Source organism: Panicum virgatum, chromosome 9N (assembly GCF_016808335.1).
Source record: "Panicum virgatum strain AP13 chromosome 9N, P.virgatum_v5, whole genome shotgun sequence".
NCBI lineage: Eukaryota > Viridiplantae > Streptophyta > Magnoliopsida > Poales > Poaceae > Panicum > Panicum virgatum.
Window position 1 is genome coordinate 56728152 of NC_053153.1, and position 22512 is coordinate 56750663.

Below are 22512 nucleotides of genomic sequence, written 5' to 3' on the forward strand. Positions count from 1 at the left end.
TCTCGGGCATTCTTATAATGCGTTAACTCTACCATCGACAGTCTTAGAATAGACTATGCGTATTATAGCATACATTACCTTCTTTGAATTAATATTATGCGAAAACAAAGGACACATTATTTAGCATCTTGCCATCATTCAATACTGAGATAACTCTAACATTAATCTAGAATAATGCCAAGACTAGTATAATCTCAACCTATATAAAGCATAACAAGCTGGACATATAAGGCTATACCCAAGCTGGTTATGGTTGAGTACAAGATCATAAGCTATAAAGGATATTTTAGTTAGAGGGCAAAGTCGTAGGTAAAACTTCTTTCCTAAAAATATATGTAAAATAATTCTGCAAAATACGACATGAGGAAGTGTTCGCGAAGGCCTGCAGGAGTGATGGACCACATGGATGCCGAGGAGATTTGGGTATGTCAATGTTTTCTCTCCCTCATGGATAACTTACATATGGTAGACCGTACACTGTCTAGTTGAGTTTGAAACAAAGCATTGATGTGGTTTTATTTTTTATTTTTTAATGCACTCACAAATGTCATCTAAGAAAAAGTGGGTAATACACAAACAACCAACGACTGTTTGAATAAATGGAAGTATGTGATACACAATCAACCCAAATAAAACTATTTGAAAATCAAGCCTGATACAATGATACCGAAGAAGTCCAGGGGGCCGAATGCAAGATTTCCCAACTTTGCCGTTTTGGCGACCATCACCAACAACCGGAGGAGAGAGAGCGCCAGTCACAAAGCTAAAAAAAGCACCGAGAAATCTAGTGGTGCAGCGAGCGAACCTCCCCGTCCCCTCCCCTTGCTCCGCCTCCCAATCCCAAATTTTTTTTTTTCACCGAAGGCCTCTTCCCCGGCTCCCCGCGACGACGACCCCGAAGCTTCGCGAAGCTTCCAGGGCCTTACGCCTCGGGCCGCCCCTCCCCAGATCGCCACCTCCGGCAGCGGCGAGGCGGCATCGCGAGGGCGGAGGAGAGGAGGAGGAGGAGCCGGGCGACGGGGACGACGGAGGCGGGGTAAGGCGAGGCTAGGGTTTGGGGTCGGGGTCGGGCTGCGTCGGCCGGCGCCCCGGTGAGGGAGGAGGATGCATATGATGCGGCGGCTGAAGAGCATCGCGTCCGGCCGCTCGTCCGTGTCCGATCCGGTGAGAGCTCGACCTCCCAGCCCTCCCCCCACCGTGATTCGTGGCCTGGGTACCCGCATTGGGTGTTTAGTGATGCTATGCGAATGTTCGGTTTCGTTCCTTTGGCATTCATCCGATCGTCCCTTGCAGCATCAGCGTGGTTCGTTCCGTTCTTTTGCTTGTCGCGGCTGCCTCATCTTTGAAATGGGTTGCACGGCCGATTGCCTCATCAGGTGGCAAGGTTTTATTTTGCTTTGGTCGATTTGGCATTGGGCTCCTTGCGCTTTAAAGGCGACATCTTGTTTGTTTCTGCTGAAGTATTTATTTCTCCAGTTGGTCTAATAGATGCGGTTTTGACTGTAATGTGTTAGCAATGGGAGCCCTCGTAGGTCCATTTAAAAATGGATGGTGGCCTATTCATCCAAACTTTGTTACTAATCAGATAAGGAAATGTTTTTAGTTAGTTCGTAGGCTAAAAAAAAAATCATTCACTCAGAAATGTTTTACTTTATGGATTAACGTGGAAATGGCCCCCTTTCACCAAAAAAAAGGACATGCGAAATGGGGGATTGTTAAATTTGAGGGGATTTTTCGTTTTTTCCCTTCCATATAAATGCTAAAGAATTACAAAGAAATACCCAGTTTCCCATTGGTTATCTGCCATCTGCTGACGATTGCTTTGGAAATTTGCATTAATATTGTTAGGGTGGTGACTCTGGCTCCAAAAGGCCAAAGTTTGAGCAGGATGGAGCAGGAGATATTGTTATCGAACCACACTTAATTGAGGACAAACCTATGCGAATAGACCAAGAATCATCGTCATCATCCAATAGGGATGCTGAGGCAAGCACATCCACTAGCATGAAGCCTGTTAAAACTGAAGAACCAGGAACAGATCTTCTTCCAAAAGAAATGAATGATATGACGATCAGTGATGATAAAGCTGATGGCCACAATGATAAGGTTATTTCAATTCATTGATCCAATAGCTTTTCAAGCTCATGCCATCTTTACTTTGGTACTCATGCCTTGTGTTCTCTGACAATAGGAAATCGAAGGGGTTACTCTTGATGGAAATGGAACTGAGACAGGGCAGATCATTGTGACAACAATAGGAGGTCATAATGGGAAGCCAAAGCAGGTGATGTATTAACTATATGTTCCAGCATTGAGTACCGCGTATTTTGTTCCTTTATCTAAAAAGAGCGCTGAATACCAGTGAAATAGATTACGGCCCTGTTTAGTTCCCACCCCATAAACCCCGTAAATGCAAAAAAAACGTCACATCGAATGTTTCGACACATGCATGGAGTACTAAATGAAGTCTATTTACAAAACTTTTTGCATGGATGGGCTGTAAATCGCGAGACGAATCTAATGAGCCTACTTAATCTATGATAGTATGATTTGCAACAGCGATGCTACAGTAACCATCCGCTAAACAGGGCCTGCTTTGAAAATTCCTGCAGGCTATGTAAACAGGGCCACAATTATTTTTTTCAACCTCCCGTGTGGAGGACATTGCACTAGCACTATACTACTTTTGTGTATTGTTATTGGACATACTTATGTGATGGCTGCAAACTCTGCTTTGACAAAATATGCCTCTGAATGTATTGTCCTACTATTCCTTTTTATTTAACATCATTTTTTCAAACTCGAACTTTGAATCATTGATGCTGTTTTTAATGGTCTTACAGAAGGTCTCATACATGGCAGAACGGGTTGTTGGTACTGGTTCATTTGGTGTAGTTTTCCAGGTATGTCATTTGCCATCATTTGGCCTCATGGAATACTTAGTTACTTTGTATACATGGAAGATCACAATGCTGGGGGCAAAGTCATTGAACACTTCTAGTATAACAGGCAAAATGCTTGGAAACTGGTGAGACAGTGGCAATAAAAAAGGTGTTACAAGATAAGCGGTACAAGAATAGAGAGCTCCAAACTATGCAGTTACTTGACCACCCTAATGTAGTTCAGCTGAAGCATCACTTCTTTTCAACAACTCAAAGGGGAGAAGTTTACCTCAACCTTGTGCTTGAATTTGTATCTGAGACGGTTTATCGTGTTGCCAAATACTACAATCGGATGAACCAGCGAGTGCCCTTAATATATGTTAAGTTATATGCATATCAGGTTTGTGAAGATGTTCCGTTTCACCTATCAGATTTTTCTCCCAACAGATTAGGTTCATTTGCTGTTATGGAATGAATGCTAAGGAATGGTCTGTTATTCCATCACGTGCAGATGTGCCGTGCACTTGCTTACATTCATCGCGTTGTTGGTGTGTGTCATCGTGATATTAAACCTCAAAATCTACTGGTACGTTCCTTGATACACTTTTTCTTGTGTCAGTCTGAGTGGTTGCAGTGTTGCAAGTACTCTGCTATTCCATTTTTTGACCATTAGGATGTCATCCTGCTTTTAATGCCTGTGAATACAAACATGATAATGTAAGGGCATATTTGCAGGTTTTCTCATGCAAAATGTGTCTGATTACATCTTTGGAGTATTTTTCTTTTTGTTCTGTTCTATGCAAACTGCTGAACATGTTTCTTACTGCAACTTGGTTAACCTTCCAGGTCAATCCTCATACACATCAACTTAAGATTTGCGATTTTGGGAGTGCTAAGAAATTGGTAAGCTCCTCTCTTTTAGTGTCTTCACGATCATGCTGAATATCTTCATGGATTTATTAAAGTAAAGAACTCCATTTCAGGTCCCCGGTGAACCTAACATATCATACATTTGCTCACGGTATTATAGGGCTCCTGAACTAATATTTGGAGCTACGGAGTATACTACTGCAATTGATATCTGGTCAGTTGGCTGTGTGGTAGCTGAGCTTATGATTGGTCAGGTATAGAATCTCAATTCTACAAGTTCACTTTTCTTCCAGTTAATTATGCCAATGATTTTTATTTGCAATTGTAGAATCTTTTGGCCTCATTTTTTCTAGTTAAAGATTACAAATTAAACTACAAAATAAAGTTTTGGGCTTTGTGGACACCAGGGATGTCAATCAGCTTACTGTCAATTGAGATCCTCTTTCTTGAATCTTCTGACAATTTTTTTATGCCTGTTTTGCACCCCAATGGCAGCCTTTGTTTCCTGGTGAAAGTGGTGTTGATCAACTGGTGGAGATAATAAAGGTTTGTATCTGCTATCGGATTATGTCACGAAATCTGCTGACATTACTATGTAGCTGAATATTCTATTTTTCGGGTTCCTATTAAAGATTTTGGGTACTCCAACAAGAGAGGAAATCAGGTGCATGAACCCTAACTACTCTGAGTTCAAGTTCCCTCAGATAAAAGCCCATCCCTGGCACAAGGTTAGTGGATCTCTTGTCTCTATGGTATCGCATTTCAGCTGTAGTCAGTTGACCAGCTTACTTAAGTTTGTTTTCATGTAGCTTTTTGGTAAGCGCATGCCACCTGAAGCTGTTGACCTCGTGTCAAGGTTACTTCAGTACTCACCAAACCTGCGCTGCACAGCTGTAAGAACTAATTTGAGATCTCAACTGTACTACTTAGTAAAGTCAAATTAGTATAGTTGTATTTGATACTAAGCTTTACTTTCCCTTCAGCTAAACAAGTTATTTCTGCTATATGCCAATAGTTATCTGAAGCAGTAGTATATTTGCGCAATCACATTCATATCATTACGAAATGAGTCAATGATCCTTCCATTTTTGGGAAAAAAGGACTTCTAAAATTCAGGTACATTCTGATTAAACATATTTTTATCATACTTTCAGGTTGATGCTTGTGCCCATCCTTTCTTTGATGAGCTGCGAGACCCCAAAGTCTGCTTGCCAAATGGGCGGCCACTGCCACCATTGTTCGACTTCACAGCAGCTGGTAAGATTTCAGTGCATTTGATAGTAGTAATGAAACATCCTTCTCGCTAACCACCACATCTGGAACTGTGGGATGCAGAACTTGAAGGGCTCCCAGCTGAACTTGTCCATCGCATTATTCCTGAGCACATGAGGAGGTGAAGGGGTGGACCGGCTAGAAATTTCTCTGTTGGTTCTTCCGAGATGCGCAGGGCATGCTATGGACCGATATGGAGTAGTGGTATAGCTAGCCAACGCCTTGCTAGATGTAAAGAGGGCCGAAAGTTCCTCAAATCGGGCGCACCAGCGAGCCTAGAGGAGGCAAACCTAATGCTTGCTTGGTGCCCATGGCGGAATCGGCTCGTATCTTTGGCATTTCATCCTGTGCCCCCAGATGTGTATGATAACTTAGGCTGTTGTATTACCAGGTTCATGCTGAACAAGAGAATTCAGAGTGCTTGCTTCCCTAGCTGGGAATCCCAGAATGTCGGTTTTGATTACCGCACGTCACTCTTTCCATGCCACCGATGTCTTGGCGATAACATCTTTTATGCTCCCAACAAGTGGATGGACCCGCGTAAGCTGACAAGGTCGTACAAGTGTACCGGCTCCATGATCCCATCTGTATCCGTTTCTTCCGTTTCCTGAAGGTCTCTGGATCTTCCAAGCCACATGATTGATACCTTTGACCTGAACTGCTAGTTGCCGACAGTTGCGTTTATGGCCGCCAATGCAGCATGAATACGCGCTGCATCGCTCCAGGTGCAGCGTGACCAGATCTGGTGTCGACGAGCTGACATCCTTTTAAAACAGCAGCATAGTCTACTTGCATGTGCCCTGTTTATGAGCTAGTATGACCCTTTTTTTCTTCCTATCTAGTGACGCAAAGGGGAAAAAAAGGAGAAATGTTTGTTTGCACAACTTTCCGGTCACCGTCTCACCGATCTGGAATCCAGGGTCAAATCAGTAGCTGAACCGAACCTCACCAACAGCAGTCAAAAAACATGTCTTTTTGCAGATGTTGTGACCACGGGTCCAACGAGGAAAACGAAGGTGTAAACGTGAAGGCGTGAAACTTGCAGGGTAGTCGTCTGTGTGCATGGGACCATGTGGTCAGTGTGTGTGTGGGCATTGGGGATATAATCCCGCTGGCTTGTAAAGAGGAAACGTGAACGTTTTGCTTAATGAAACAGAGCTCGTGAGGCCAGGGTCCGCAGCCTGGTCCTCCTCCCTCGATTCCGACTTGTCTGTGTATCTCACGTCGACGGCGACTCGCCGGCGGCCACGGGGCATTACAAGTGGTATCAGATTCAGTATCCTCAGCGCGCTCCGTTCCCTTTTGTTCGATCCCGATTCGGTTCGCTGCGTCACACCGACGTCGCCGACCAGCTCTGCCGCGAATCGCTCCGATTCTGGCGTCCTCGCCCCGCCCACCGACTCCCAGTCGGCGGCGGCCACCGCAAATCGACGGTTAGCTGCCCAGCTCCGTCGACCACTCCGCTCTCGCGCCGCTTAGGATTAGACCGGGATCGGGTCCTTTGTTCTGCAGTTCGGCGCGGCGGCGAACATTTCGTCGCTGTTCGTGGGTTCCGGTTGCGACTGCGGTACTCCTTCGGCTTGGATCGACGGTGTTCGGGCCCCGGAGGGTGGGGTTTCATCAAATCGAGCAGTGTCTCCGGGTTTGAGGTGCAGTCGCCACGGCGCCCCCTAAGCCTTCCGTGCAGACCCAGTTTATCCTCGCCAAGATGGATGATCGTTTTCAGCAGGAGGATGATCGCTGGACCCAGGTACATGAGAATTTCGACTTGCTTTTCGCTAGAGTGGAGTCTATTGGAGTCAATCAGGATCGCCTAGAATCACAGATGAACTTGGGGAATAGGGTTATGGAGCAGATTTTGAAAGACCAGCAGATCCTAGCCAAACAGATCGAGTTAACCGGGGAGGCAGTGGCGCGCATCACTCTGAATCAGCCGCCAATACCCGACCACGAGGAACCACCACCTAGTCCTACTCTGTCCCAGGGCTTACCTGACCGTGGATTTCGCTCTTTCCGTCCGCCTCCTACTGGGCCACATCAGCGTGCTCCACCTTTTGGTAATTGCATGAGACGTGAGCCGGCGCAATTCTCTGGTCATCGTCATGTTACGCCTAAGATGTCATGTCCTACTTTTGATGGAACTAATCCTTGTATCTGGAAGTCCAAATGTTTGGATTACTTTGAGCTGTGCAACATCGATGAAGCTTTTTGGACGACTGCGGCTGCCCTGAATATGGATGGTAACGCTGCAAAGTGGCTGCAAGTGTACAAGAAGAAGAATGGTTTAGGGGATTGGCCAACTTTTATTGTTGCTGTGGAAAAAAAGTTTGGGGCTAATGACTACAGGTAAGGATGGATTCGGATCGGATACGGATGAAATCGGATCCGGATGTCACCTTTTACCACATTTTAATCCGGATACGAATACGAATGCGGATCTCATCGGATACGAATACAAAACGGATAGTTCGAATCCGGATACGAATCCGGATACCTTCTCGATTTGAAACATAGAGCTATCATAAGTATATTTATTTTTTCAATAATTTTATAGCAGATCAAAATCATTATACAAGTAGGGAGTAAAGGATTAGGAGATAGCTAATAAAAAAAGAATATAATTATCTATGCATAGCTTTTATATTAAATATATAATACTAATTATAAATGTAAAATAAATAAATATTTAAATACTTAATAATTACGATATATAAAAAAAGATTTTATCATTAAATAAATAATTAATTTGACTCGTATTAAATAATTTTAATCATGAAATAAATATATTAAATAGTTAAAGTTAATTTTTATATCATTATTAATTTTAATAAATATATTATTAGTTATCTAGCTTTCTAAATAATTTAAATAGTGTACATCATTAAGTAATAGGTATAAAGATAAGTTTAAGATTGTCTCACTAGTCATTTTTTCTTTGCGGATACGGATGGATACGGATGTGATCGGATATTCTTCGAATACGAATACGGAATCGGATAGAGAAAAGTTCTTAAAATCGAATTCGGATGCATCCATATGACATCCATATTAAATTCGAATACGGATACGGATATTCATATTTACGTTTTAAGCGGATACGAATACGGATAATTCGGATGTTCAGACATCCGAATCCATCCTTAACTACAGGGATGCTATGAGTGAATTGTTGGAACTTAAACAAACAGACTCTGTGGAGGATTATGCTGCAGCCTTTGAGAATCTTCAGTTTGAAATTACTATGCATAATTCAAGTTTTGATGACACCTTCTTTGTGTCTCAGTTTGTCAAAGGGCTTATGTTGGATATCAGTGCTGGAGTACGTGCTCAAGTACCCAAGGATGTGGATCAGGCTATTCTCTTAGCAAAGGTTCAGCAACAAGTATTGGAAAAAGGGAAGCATAACTGGTCAAAATCGACTGCCTCTTCCAAGTTCACCTCTGGTGGTCAGAAAGGAGAAGGGAAATCAGGATTTCAACAGTCTTCCATGTGGAAAGAAAGGCAAAGTTTGAATTATCGCAAGGCAAACAATCTGTGTTACTATTGTGGTGACAAGTATGACCCAAATCATGCAGCAGTCTGTGCCCAACGCGCCAAAGCTCAGGTGAATGCTTTAGTTTCTAATTCTTTGGATATGCCCTTATCTGAAGAGGTGGTTGCCCAATTGGAGCTCGAAGATTCTCTGGCTTCTGAATTTTGCCAGCTCTCTCTGAATGCTCTTGCTGGAACTCCTCATGGTGAAGCCATGCACCTTAGGGCATTAGTACAGAACAAAGTTATGTTGACATTGGTTGATACTGGGAGTTCTCATAGTTTTGTTAGTGCTGCTTTCTTGGACAAAGTGGGTATTCAACCTGTTCCTACTACACCTCAGCAGGTTAGACTAGCCAATGGTCAAATTCTGGTTTCTGACTTATGGGTTCCTAATATGGCTTGGTGGTGTAATGGACATACTTTGCATGCTGATATGAGAGTGTTGGATATCACTACTTTTGATGCTATCCTAGGGTATGACTGGCTGAAACCTCTTAGTCCAATGACTTGTCATTGGGCAGATAAGATATTGGAATTTTCCTATAAAGGGCAGCCTGTGTCTCTGACAGGAGTCAAGCCTGCAGTTCCTGGTGTGCAGGAGCTGTCTGCAGACCAGTTAGTGAAATGGTGGAAAGGAAATGACATTTGGGCCTTTGCAATTGTTCACTAGCAGCCAGTTAATCTTGATCAGGAGATTTCTAAGGCAATTGAAGACCCACTACACCAGTATGCTGATGTGTTTGACATTCCCAAACAGTTACCACCCAGTAGGATTTATGACCACACTATTCCATTGCTGCCCAATGCTGTTCCTGTGAATTCTAAACCTTATAGATATTCTCCCCACCACAAAGATGAAATAGAGAAACAAGTCAGAGACATGCTCCAGGCTGGTCTTGTAGTGCCAAGCTCTAGCCCTTTTGCTTCACCAGTCCTTCTGATTCAAAAGAAAGATGGAAGTTGGCGTTTCTGTGTTGATTACAGAAGGTTGAATGAGTTAACAATCAAAAATCGGTTTCCCATGCCTATCACGGAGGAGATATTGGAAGAGTTAGCAGGTAGCAAGTACTTCACAAAGTTGGACATGCGTTCTGGGTACCACCAAGTGAGGATGAAGCCCGAGGATGAGCACAAGACAGCGTTTAAAACACACCAGGGCCACTACCAGTTCAGAGTCATGCCATTTGGCTTGACCAATGCACCTGCTACGTTTCAGTGTCTGATGAATGAGGTGTTGCATCCTTTTCTCTGGAAGTTTGTGATGGTGTTTTTAGATGATATTTTGGTGTACAATCCCTCCTTGGATACTCATGTGGCTCATCTCAGACAGGTCTTAGATAAGCTGAAGGAGCATTAGCTCTATATGAAAATGACTAAGTGTTCTTTTGCTCAGCTCCAGCTGGAGTATATCGGTCATATTATCTCAGGAGCAGGTGTGGCTACTGACCCTACAAAGACAGCTGCTATGGTACATTGGCCAGTACCTCAGTCAGTGACTGACTTGAGAGGTTTTCTTGGCCTCACTGGCTACTACCATCGTTTTGTCAAACACTATGGACTGATTGCCAAGCCCTTAACTCGGTTATTGAGAAAGAAGCAGTTCTGTTGGTCTGAGGAAGCTCAGCAGGCCTTTGATATATTGAAACATGCCATGGTTACTACACCTGTGTTGGCACTTCCCAATTTACAGGAGTCTTTTGAGGTCGAAACTGATGGTTCTGATATTGGAATTGGAGCAGTACTTATGCAGCATGGGCAACCAGTAGCTTTTCTGAGTAAAGCTTTGGGGAAGTCACATAAGCACTTATCCATATATGAAAAGGAATTTCGGGCACTTATCATGGCTGTAGAAAAGTGGAGGCAATATTTGCAGAGAGGGGAATTTGTGATCAAAACAGACCATAAAAGTCTATCTTATCTCACTGAACAGAATCTCCATTCAGAAATGCAGAGGAAGGCTATGACTAGGCTCATGGGTCTTCAATTTAAGGTGGTCTACAAAAAGGGACAGGATAATCTAGCTGCTGATGCTTTGTCCAGAGTGGGGCATATGTTGGCCTTGCAAGCAGTGAGTCAAGTCCAACCACAATGGATATAGGCTGTGATCAATTCTTATGTGACTAATGCCAGAGCACAAGAGCTGCTAGCGCAATTGGCTGTGCATAGTCCTAATGAGCAGGGATACAGCTTGCAGCAAATTCTGATCAGACACAAGGGCAGGATTTGGGTGGGAGATAATTCATCTATTCAAACAAAAATTATTGCTGCCTTTCATTCTAGTGCAGTGGGAGGTCATTCAGGCCAGCAAGCTACTTATCATAGGATTAAGAAAATGTTTTCTTGAAAGGGTCTTAAGCAAGATGTGGTAACATTCATTTCACAGTGTCTGACATGCCAACAGGCTAAACATCTCCATACTCATCCACAAGGACTGCTCCAGCCTTTACCAATTCCAGCAGGGGCCTGGCAGGATATCTCACTTGATTTCATTGAAGGGTTGCCCAAGTCAGAGGGTTATAGTGTGATCTTGGTGGTGGTAGACCGTTTCACTAAATATGCTCACTTCTTACCCCTGAAGCATCCTTACACTGCCATCTCAGTAGCTCGGTTGCTCTTTGATATAGTGGTTAAATTACATGGTTTACCTCGCTCTATGGTTTCAGATCGTGACAAGGTGTTCACCAGTCACGTTTGGAAGGAGTTATTCAAGCTTTTGGGTGTCAATCTGAATCTCAGCACGGCATATCATCCTCAAACGGATGGACAGACTGAAAGGGTTAATCAGTGTCTAGAAATGTATTTGAGGTGTTCAGTGGGTGATTCGCCGGCTAAATGGAAGTCCTGGTTATCACAGGCCGAGTTCTGGTATAATTCTACTCATCATGTAGCGCTGGGCTGTTCCCCATTCAAAGCTTTATATGGTTATGATCCGTTTGTGGGAGTTCCAGTTGCTGTGGCTTCAGACACTCCACCTCTGCTTGCTGAATTGTTAAAGGATCACTTGGACAAGGCTCAGGCTCGTATGAAGCTTTCAGCAGATCGGTTGAGAACTGACACTTCCTTCCAAGTGGGTGATCGAGTGCTTCTTAAATTGCAACCATATGCCAAGTCCTCCGTAGTCAATCGACCATTTCCCAAGTTGTCCATGAAGTACTATGGACCTTTCACGATTCTCCAGAAGATTGGTCAGGCCGCCTATACTCTGAATTTACCTGATTCTAGTTTACTTCACCCTACTTTACATGTGTCGCAGTTAAAAGCTTACACTCCAGATCATACACCGGTGTTCTCTGACCTTCCACAAGAAGTCCATCTGGATGGGTCTGATGTTGTTCCTGAAGCTATACTTGATCGTCGCCTGGTGAAGAAGGGTAATCGTGCGGTGCCCCAAGTCTTGATCAAGTGGACCAAATTACCTGAAGCGTTGGCTACCTAGGAAGATTATCATGTGCTTCAGTAGCGTTTTCCGACAGCGCTCGCATGGGGACATGCTCGTTCTCCAGGAGGGGGAAGATGTTGTGACCACGGGTCCAACGAGGAAGACGAAGGTGTAAACGTGAAGGCGTGAAACGTGCAGGGTAGTCGTCTGTGTGCGTGGGACCATGTGGTCAGTGTGTGTGGGCATTGGGGATATAATCCTGCTGGCTTGTAAAGAGGAAACGCGAACGTTTTGCTTAATAAAACATAGCTCGTGAGGCCAGGGTCCGCCGCCTGGTCCTCCTCCCTCGATTCCGACTTGTCTGTGTATCTCACGTCGACGGCGACTCACCGGCAGCCACGGGGCATTACAAGGTGTTTCCACACAAGTTCAGTTTAAAATGTGGCACGTTGACACGCGAGTGCTAGATATTTCCTCCTGCTAGATTATACGGTAATCTAACCGCATGTGTCAAATTTGCAGGTGCAGCGTGTTTTTTTTTTCACCGGACATGCGCCCCAGATCAAGGGCCTGAGTTCCCGTCTGGTCAACCACCGCCCATGGAGACCACACGAGCTGCGACCTGCGCTGCGATCTGGTGAAGAAGTGCTGATGCGCTGTGCCGAACTCGCCTGAAAGACGCGGGCCAGCGGTGGGCGCGGTGCCTATCGGCGTGATGCAACGGGTCGCTCGGCTCTCCTTAAACAAAACGCATGATGGGGCGCCTGCTCCAGAGCTAGTATCCATCAGCGACGGCGACTCTTGTTTAGCAGGCACGCTTACACCACCAAGAAAATCGATTAGAATTTCGTGTCATCTTTGGACCCGAGCGCTCGTCCGGCAGCAGGTGCCGTCGTCCACCGGCCTCCGTGACAAAACCATGGCGCGACCAAAAAATTTGTCTCCCCTCCTGTACCCTCTCGCTCGTCGGCGGCTGGCCCCCCATTTCCGGCGGACGGCGGACCCACCGTCCATATCAAAACCTGTGCTGTGACCTGCAGAAACGCAAACACGCCACGCAGGCCCCACTCGCCAACCTCACTGACCCCGTTCTGGATTTCTCCTTTCCCTTTCCCCTTTCCATTCTCCTTTCATATGTTGTAATTGGTTGTTTTGTTTTTTTTTTGCGGGTGAATTGGTTGTTTTGTTTACCGTGGAAGAAACAGAATTTGATCCCAAAATTCATGATCTCAAGTCCAAGTATGCAAGTGCGTACTATATTTTTTTAACGATTACGCAGTATAACTCAGTTACTCACAACCTACGAACATTCTCCCCTATAAATACACATATTGTAGTTCAAAAACAGTTAAACAAAATAAAATGGCTGCATGTAAACTGTTTCGTTTACTGATTTGACAGAGCATTAGCCGAGGATGGCAGCATGCGGAGAAAGAAGTTCCGTTGAACTGAACTCATAATGAAAAGGACTTTTGCGGCTCATCTTTTCTACTCCCAGATAAGAACACACCCACTTCTTGTACCACCGAAAACAAAAAGGCGAAAGAAGAAAAAAAAAGCAGTGAGCCACTAAGCGTTGGGGGCACGTGAGTGCTATTATGCAAATCAACTTGTGTCAGCCACTAAGCACAATCGCAGCTCACATGATCACATCCAACACATGCTTTACTCACTCCTACTCCTACTTGAGTAGTGAGCCAAGCAAAAAAAGAAAAGAAAGAAATGTGCTGTTAAATCCAAAGTGAATAAAGAAATCGAAACCAAGAGAATAATAAATGCGATAATTAGGAAGGGAAAAAAAGTTAATAAAGGCCTTCCATAGTTCCATGTCCACTTCCCTTTCCTCCGGAGCTGCGAAATTTTGAGACCCCAGCCAGACGACGCGAAGACCACCCACCCAACCCCACCAGCCCCCGCAATTCCCGCAGATTGCAGAAGCGTCCATCGCCGGCGGCGGGCGCTTCGGCGAGCAGCCACGGGCGCGCGCGCTTCCGCCCTCTGCCTGCGCGCCGAGTGGGTGCGGAGGGCCCGCCTCGCCGGCGCCGGCGATGGGCAACTCGCTGGGGTGCTCGGCCTCTGGCGAGCGGCTCGTGTCGGCGGCGCGCGACGGGGACGCCATCGAGGCGCGGATGCTGCTGGAGCTCAGCCCGGCGCTCGCGCGCTACTCCACCTTCGGCAGCCTCAACACCCCGCTCCACTTCGCCGCCGCCAAGGGCCACCTCGATGTGCGTGCGGGTTCTTCCGTCTTCTGGGTGTTTCTCCTTCGATTTGGATCACAAATTGTGGTTTCCCGTGCAGATTGTCACGATGCTGTTGGAGAAAGGTGCTGACGTTAACGCGCGCAACTACTGCGGCCAGGTAGATCTTTGTGCGCTCTCTGGGTTCAAAAGTTTTGATCCTTGTGCTTCTACTATCTTTGTTATTGCAAACCGACCGACTGCTAAGATCTGCGTGTACAAGTCATGAATTTGGCAACTCTTACAGCATGCAAATAGATAGTGATATGGAGATTCATTTTTTAGGGGATTACTTATGTACTCTGCTCATATAGTGATATGGCGTGAGAAGACTCGACCCTTTCTATATAATTGTCGCCTTATGCTTCAGAGCTGAATCAAGATTGGATTAGATTTCGTTGTTCTGACACTCCTGCACGTGGCATATGCATTACGTTTCTGTTCATTTCTTCAGTTTCTATCTGTACCGAATACTTTGTTGATTTGTTTCATTTGTTTGGATGGATGGATCAAAGACTGCATTGATGCACGCATGTCGGCATGGGCACTGGGAGGTGGTTCAGATGCTTCTTCTCTTCAGATGCAATGTATGGCATTTTGTAATATAGCTTTTCTGTCTATTACCTTTCTGCTTTAACACAAGCTGGTTGCCGACTGTTTCCTGTTTTTTTTTTTGTTGTTTCAGGTTACCAGGGCAGATTACTTGAGTGGCCGAACGGCATTGCATTTTGCAGCACATGATGGGTTTGTTCGGTGTGTAAGGCTTTTGCTTGCAGATTTTGTCCCTAGTGTGGCCTTGGAGGATATTGCCACTTCGGTAGCGGATGGTGATTGTCAGACAAACAGCGGGAGCAGTCCCAATTCTTCATTGGGGCAGAAGTTTAATGAACCGTATGTATTTCCGATGAATAGCAGTTACTGTTTCAAAGAACTAGCCATTAACATCATGCTTGTTTTAGTGCTCGTGTGAGGTACATAAACAAGCCTGCTGATGGTGGTGTAACAGCACTTCACATGGCGGCATTGAATGGTCATTTAGATTGCATGCAGTTGTTGATTGATTTGGGTGCTAATGTCTCAGCCGTCACATTCCCCTATGGCACTACTGCAAATTTGATAGGCAAGTGTTTGTTCTTACTTCTTACCTCATAGAGCACAATATACAATGCTATATTTCTTCATTCAAATGAGGTATTAACAATGCACTGGTGGAGCAGGAGCTGGCAGTACGCCATTGCATTATGCAGCCGGTGGGGGGAAGCTGGAGTGCTGTGAGGTAATTCAATATCAAAAAGCATCATCACCTTTTCAACAAGTAGCTTTTTTTCAATTCTAGTTGTCTCTTGAGGAATTTACTTGTTCTGATATTTGATAATGCTGTTGCTGCAGCTATTAATATCAAAGGGTGCTAGCAGGTTGACACTCAACTGTAATGGGTAAGCTGTTTTTCCCTTTCGGGTAATTTTCAGTGGTCGTAATCTTACCATTGTAGCTATTGGTCAAACTCTTTTAGTCTTCTGAGTAATCGTAATTTGTTTTAACATTATCCTGTTTGTAGGTGGCTTCCCATGGATGTTGCTAGGATATTTGGACGGCGCTCTTTGGAGCCATTACTTTCTCCAAATTCACACTCTATTGTCCCTATATTTCAACCGTCCAGTTATCTTGCCTTGCCACTCATGAGCATACTTAATATAGCCAGGTTGGTGCTCAATAACCCACAACTTGTTTTCTTTTGCTGGAAGTAAAGTATAACGACACTTCTTACTTTCATAGACAACAATGAGTGCTGGCTTTTGATATATGAACTATCGCTATGCTAGAAGGCTTTTGATATGTTAACGTATACCCTTTGTTTTTTGGAAAGTAAAGGAGGATGCAATGAAAGCAGTTTCATTCTGTATATAGTGGAAACGATATTTGCAAACAATTGGGCCGGTTTACATCTCTAGTAGAATTGCAATCTTTCCTGAGATTGTTACTTCTACTAAGGCAACAACTGAATTATGGTCTCTTTTCGGTTGGATTGTTGGAAAGGAGTAGAATCTGCCTCTCTTTTGTCATCTATAGTCAGATCTCATACTCCAATTTTTTTTATCATGTTTGTTTCCAATAATCTGAAATTAAGTATGTTGGAGACTTGGAGTTAAACCGCTAGATTGAAACTTAGTTACTTCTGACTATGCAATTTCACCTACTTAAGCTGGCTTTGCAATTCCTCCTTGGATGTGTTTGGTGTTTTTCTTTTTTCACCAATAGCGTTACCACTAATGGTGTTTGGTGTTAAAAAGAGTTATTCAAATGATTAGAATTTAATGTGCCTTGAACGTTTGTTTATATATTTTATTTAATGTGCATTTGCAGAGAATTTGGGCTGCAGTATAGCGTACCCTCAGTGGATGATAGTGATCTCTGTTCAGTTTGTCTGGAAAGGTCTTGTTCTGTTGCTGCTGAAGGTGAGCCCATTATAACATTAGATGCTTAAATTTTACTTAGAGAGGGTTCTTCAATATGTTAACATGACACTATTACTAGTTGTGCTTTTGTGAAATGTTAAAGAACAGTAACATAAAGCTATAGATGAAAGTTAAATACCGAAACACTGATGGCACTTGTATATGCAACCTTTATTCGGTAAAGTGCTTTCTGGATAGGATTTTAGCTGAACACGTGGTAATGTACATCATGGTACGGTATGTCTCAATGTGTAATGTATCATGCTGGTATGCTGACATTATTTTCTGTCTGTTCAGGTTGCAGTCATGAGTTCTGCATCAAATGTGCTCTCTACCTTTGCTCAACCAGCAACATCCGTGTCGAGTTCACAGGACCACCTGGATCGATCCCATGCCCCCTCTGTCGGAATGGAATAATGTCATTCAATAAGTTGCCAAGCACACCAACGGAAGGGCTTAAATCAAGTTCAGCCCTCACATTCTGTAACCCATGCATAATAAACACCCGATCTATGGACTCGCCAGCCACTGTCTCCAGAGCTGAAATCAGGCGCAACCGGGTGGCAGCTGTCTCTTCGGAGCTAGTCTGTCCAATCACCTGCAGCCCATTCCCGTCGTCCGCCCTCCCAACCTGCAGGTGCAGCGATGATGATCCATGTGGTGCTACAGAAGCACAGGATTCCGAGGACCAATCTCCACGCCCCTCCCACAGTGCTAGTATGGAGCTGGACAAGAGGGGAGAGGATCTCGACCGGACCAGCTGCTCAGGCATGTTCTGGAGTCGAAGAAGCTGTCACAGGGAGCAGCAGTGTGATGCCGAGATCAACACATGATTCTTTATTTCTGGTTGTGAATATATTTGGATTCGTAGCAGCTCAATGTGGGAGACGGGCACCGGCTATTTTTCCTCCCCAGCTGTGTTCCTTTCCTATTTGCAGCCAACATTTTCTTGTTTGGTGAGATCCTGCAGCCTTTGCTGCCGTAGCGTGTGTACTGTACTGTAACAATTTTGTTACAAGTGGTCATGTGCCTGTGAATCTAGATAGCTTCAAAGTTTCTAGTCAGTTACTGTTCTTTGTAGCTGTATGTAAATTACAGAAGCTGGATGAAATTATTTTTCTGATTCAGATGATGATATATTTATGTACACCGAGTCAAATACCCTTCTCATGATATATAAAAAGCCCCATTCTGCTCTTCAGTTTCTTTGTGCAAATACAGTAGAGGCTAAACCTGTGCCTGAGCTCACAGGAAATGCCTTCAGCCTTTGCTTCTACACTTGTACCTACAGCAGATCAGTCATATACTAGCACATGCAAGATGCGAAAGACGCTGCCGTCCTCGAGCTGTTACGCCGGCGACGGCGCCGCCAGGAGCGTGCTGACGATCCTGTTGCCGAGCCCTGGCACCGCCGACAAGAAGTGCCCCACGCCGGGGAGCTCGTGGTAGTTGACCCAGCCGAGCCTCCGGCATATGTGGCGCTGCAGCTGCACCGGCACGACGCCGTCCTCGTCGCCCTGGAACACGTGCACCGGGAACGGCGGCTCCTCGAGGTCCGTCGGCTCGAACTCTGGCCACCTCCCGAACATGACCGCCATGTCGCGGTAGAAAGACTCCTGGATCCCCTGCTGCGTCGCCAGCCTCGCCCTCTGCACGCGGGGTGAAGAAACACATGACGTCACTCACTGTAAATAAGCACGGCTAGCTCCTGAAAAGAGATGCGCCAGGCAACCGGATGAGCGAACGAACCTGGTGGAACATCCCGTTGGAGAGCGCCATGACGCGGTTCTTCTCGTCGAGCTCGTTGGGGAAGGTCCCGGAGCCGTCGATGACGGTGGAGGTGGGCAGCCATGGCTGGCTCATCCACCAGTGCAGCAGCCACGGCGCGTAGTAGGCGACGCGGAGCGACCACCGGTCGCCCGCCGGCTGCTTCCGGTAGAGCTGCCGGGCCAGCCCCCGCGGCAGCCCGCGCCAGCGGTAGTTGACCACCGGCGCCATCATGGCCACCCCGGCCAGCCGGTGCGGGATGTACCTGATGGCCGCCCACCCGGCGTGGCTGCCGAGGGAGGAGCAGACGAGGTGGAACCTGTCGCCGAGGCCCAGCGCGTCGGCGAGGTCCTCCACGTCCAGCGCCGCGCTCCGGAGCGACCGCCGCGGGTCCGGGTCGCTCTCGCCGTACCCGGCGCGGTCGAACGCCACCATGTACACCCCCAGCTCCTCCAGCAGCTCCTGCACGTAACGTGGGTACGTGTCAGCCCATCGTTCGGCAGCTCGATCAGTTTCGCCGTCAGGTGCGCCGCGATTTCAACGCCGGCGTGAGGTGAACCCCTGGACATGATTGGCCGCCGTTCACACGACGCGCTTCAGGTAGGAAAACCAGACAATTATTTTCTTGGCTCTAAAAAAAGTTGTGCTTAGTTTTTTTTGGCTTTTTTTCTCTTGAACTTAGCTATTTAGCCTCCATAACAAGTTTCATTTAGTTTCCTTTCCGTTACCTGCAGTTAAGTCTAAAGTCTAATTATATTCAAATACATCAATTTAGAATTTTAACAAGAAAAACTATAATATAAAGGAATTTTTCATAATTTTTTGATATTTTCCCCACTAGTAAAATAATTTCTAGGCATTTATAAATTTATTTTCAGTTTTTAAATTATAGGAACACGGTAAAACTATGAAAAATTCACTGGAGTCATATCTAAACATGCTGGATCCAGCAAAAATCACTAACATATCATTTAAGCTACTGAAAAGTAAATATTATTATGAATAAATTACTAAATTGTTTTAAGACCAAATAGCCAAGTTTAAGAGAAAAAGGGCAAAAAAAAACTAAGCACAACTTTTTTTAGACTAAGAAAATAACTCTCTCAAAATACGGCGTGGGATTGTCGTTTTCGAGTCGTGTTGCTTTATTTAGACGGAAGTTTGGTGAGCGACCGCTACGCCGGCACGGGATACATCGCAGCCGTCAGCCGGCCGGAAAAAAACTCGCATCGTCGTCGGTGAACGTTGCCTTCATGGACGAAACGCAAGCGCGCGCACCGTGCACGGGGTTGGTGGTGGAGTTGGTGCGGGCCACCAACGTGCTCCGGTGCCGGTGCGCTATCGGGGCAGTGGTTGCCACGGCCGGAAGCACGTACGCGCATGTGGCCGTGCACCGTGTGTCGTGCGCGAGCCATTCCTTTCCAAGAAATGGAAAAGGAAAAAGTTGGGAAGCATGAAGCGTACGTGAGGTGACCACCAACCTGGGAGGCGCGGGGCGAGTCCATGCGGCCGCCGGAGAAGCCGTGCGAGTAGACCACCTTGAAGCGCGCCCTGTCCCGGCTCACCCCGGACTCCGCGTACGCCAGGTACCGCCCGTCCCGCATCCGCGCCCTCGGCGCCGTCACCGGCGGGCCCCCGGGCGTCCCGCACGGCGTCGGCGGCGGGGGGCGGGCGGCGTTCGCGAACCGCCACGCCGCCAGCGCCGCCGCCGCCATGAGCGCAGCCAGCGCCGCCGGGGCGCTCCCGGTCCCCGACAGCCGGTCGATCGCGCACGCCACGCAGATGAGCCGGAGGACGCCGACGCACGCGTGCATTGCCGCCGCGCTGGCCGTGCGCGTCTCGCGCTTGCCTTCACCGGCGGCCATTGGAGCTGGAGCTCTCTGAATGTGGAAGAGTGGATTGGGTTGCGTGGTGGTGTTGCTGAGGCTACAAGAAGAGGCTTTGTGAGGACGCAGGGTGGTTGTTCTTAAAACGTGTGGTCTTGGGCTAAGCTATATACTGCGAGCTGAGCAGTGGTGACGCTTTGCCGGAATGCGGTGGTGGAAGAGGGCAACCCTTTCACTAACCTACCGACGTGTGTGTGTGTGTGTGTGTGTGTGAGTGCACACATATATATGTAAGCTATCGACCTCATTGGTGCGTATGTGCTTTCTTGGTCATGCCAAATTGCCAATAAGTTAGATCTCACCTACCACCCTTTTCAAAGTGGTTTTCTCACAATCTTACCTGAAAACGCTCTGAAAAAAAGAATTGGTTTCAGGCACACGTTTATTCTCATTATCACTAGATGTGTGTGGGCCATGTAATATTAGATATTACACATTTCTTTTAGTTCAGAAAGTCAGAAAGATTCAGTTTGCACGAGTTCTAGTCCTTACTGAGTACTCTATGGTCATTTCAGAGATTCTACCTATGATATCACAATCTATAGGTGCCATACCGGTGACTACGGATTTTCCAGCGGTTGGTGAAGATTTCCATAAACCTGTGGACCTGATAAAAAATTTGGGGAAACACTATTTACATGGGCATGACGAGATATGTGATGATGTTTTGCCAAAAGTTGCATCCTCTGATTCTTTTTGTGAAGGGGGTGACGCCACACCAAGCACCTATTGAGCATAGCTTCCTCTGGATTCAATCATCTGTCATGCCTCTCTTTTTTTCAGGAGTAGTACTTCAAATTTTGGAGTTGGGGGGTTGGTGTTGAAGTATGAATGGAGAACAATCTTCATCCCTTTGGCATCTCGTGCCAAAGCACCTTTCTGGAGTCTCCTCACCAACTCCAAATGCTGACCTGTTTGGGGAACCCTGTAGACTGGACCAATGCGAGGCAGCTAGCCTTTTGTGGGTCGGTAGTGATCTTGGTAGGTAGGTGAAGACTTGTTTCAGAAGTTGTGTGCAGCATTATCGTCAATGGGGCATTGTTCGGTGGATGTGGTTTGTGGTACAAGTACAATGGCACGCACCTGGGTTCAGTGACTTGCTTGCGTATTGGAATCATTCTTTCGACATGGTCATTGGTCGATAGCTCCTAGTTTCATGTCAGTTTTCTTCTGATTTCACATCGACTAGTCTTCCTAACACTAAATACTCTGTTCGATTCTAAGGATACAGAGTCAGTTACGTTAGTGGCGCACGTGTTGACATTTCGTACTGAAGAATGGCATGCTTTATCAGTTTACCAGTTATGATGTGGATTCCCTGAACTAATCCTTGACCATGTTTTGCATAGTCTTCATTCGGCCATTGAACTGTATGTTACCAATGATTTCTTCAACGAAAAGAATGAATCCTCCTCTGAAATTTAAGTCAGTTCGTGGCAAGCGTTGTTTTGTATGAACTTTACTGACTTTGGTGAAATATGCATCCACTCTTGTTCCGTGTTGAAAAGTTCTCCACGTCCACACTCTTTGCGAGTCACAAAGGCCCAAGTCGCACTGGGCTTGTAGGCCTTATTTGTTTTAGCTTCAGATTCTGGGTTCTGGTTTTTACAAGCTGAAGCTAAAACAAACAGGTATTTTTTTAAACCAAATTGTGCTGTGCTCTTCCGGAGGGCGCCCCCAAGCATCAGCCGGCTGCTACAACTAAAACTTGCTAGGAAGATTGCCGGCTATGGCAATGCTGCTTCCCTACCGCGCTAACGAGCGTCGCCGATACCTGGAGCTCTCTGTTCCAAATGTAATAGTCTTCAAGGGGTGTTTAGTTAGTGAAAAAGTTTGGTTTGGGTACTGTAGCACATTTCGTTGTTATTTGACAATTAATGTCTAATCATGGATTAATTAGGCTTAAAAGATTCGTCTCGTGATAATCAGTTAAACTATGTAATTAGTTATTTTTTCAATTGCATTTAATGCTTCATGCATGTGTCCGAAAATTCGATGTGATGGTTACTGTGCAAACTTTTTCATAAACTAATCGCAGCCTCAATGTTTCCACTCTCCAGCTTTTTATATTCTGTGCTCTTGGCACCGTACATACTGACACACGGTTCCAAATGGAGGGGGAGAGGGAGGGAGAGAGGAGTACAAAAAATAACACTACACGTTGCCAGCTACAATGAATTTGTTGACTCAGGCACATGGTTCGTTCTGGAAAGAAAATGTAATGTAAGT

General features: G+C 45.8%; 3 protein-coding genes across 3 annotated transcripts; 2 read left to right on the top strand and 1 right to left on the bottom strand.

Annotated features, from left to right (window-relative positions):
• Positions 1 to 748: 748 nt before the first annotated feature.
• LOC120690237 (shaggy-related protein kinase alpha-like) lies at positions 749 to 5492 on the top strand. The gene is made up of 13 exons (XM_039972820.1): positions 749 to 1164; positions 1849 to 2106; positions 2192 to 2284; positions 2844 to 2903; positions 3010 to 3282; positions 3394 to 3468; positions 3729 to 3785; positions 3866 to 4006; positions 4248 to 4298; positions 4385 to 4480; positions 4562 to 4645; positions 4907 to 5009; positions 5088 to 5492. Exons 1-13 carry the CDS (start codon positions 1105 to 1107, stop codon positions 5147 to 5149), a joined length of 1413 nt encoding a protein of 470 aa, XP_039828754.1. The 5' UTR covers positions 749 to 1104; the 3' UTR covers positions 5150 to 5492.
• Positions 5493 to 13782: 8290 nt separating this feature from the next.
• On the top strand, positions 13783 to 17831 carry LOC120688505 (probable E3 ubiquitin-protein ligase XBOS33). The gene is made up of 10 exons (XM_039970851.1): positions 13783 to 14162; positions 14236 to 14295; positions 14690 to 14761; positions 14860 to 15065; positions 15134 to 15294; positions 15392 to 15450; positions 15564 to 15610; positions 15733 to 15876; positions 16539 to 16630; positions 16928 to 17831. The coding sequence occupies exons 1-10, from the start codon at positions 13986 to 13988 to the stop codon at positions 17461 to 17463; spliced, it is 1554 nt and encodes a 517-aa protein (XP_039826785.1). The 5' UTR covers positions 13783 to 13985; the 3' UTR covers positions 17464 to 17831.
• LOC120688506 lies at positions 17733 to 20479 on the bottom strand. The gene is made up of 3 exons (XM_039970852.1): positions 19879 to 20479; positions 18380 to 18859; positions 17733 to 18279 (listed from the first exon to the last, which is right to left on the bottom strand). The coding sequence occupies exons 1-3, from the start codon at positions 20260 to 20262 to the stop codon at positions 17980 to 17982; spliced, it is 1164 nt and encodes a 387-aa protein (XP_039826786.1). The 5' UTR covers positions 20263 to 20479; the 3' UTR covers positions 17733 to 17979.
• Between the last annotated feature and the right edge of the window lie 2033 nt (positions 20480 to 22512).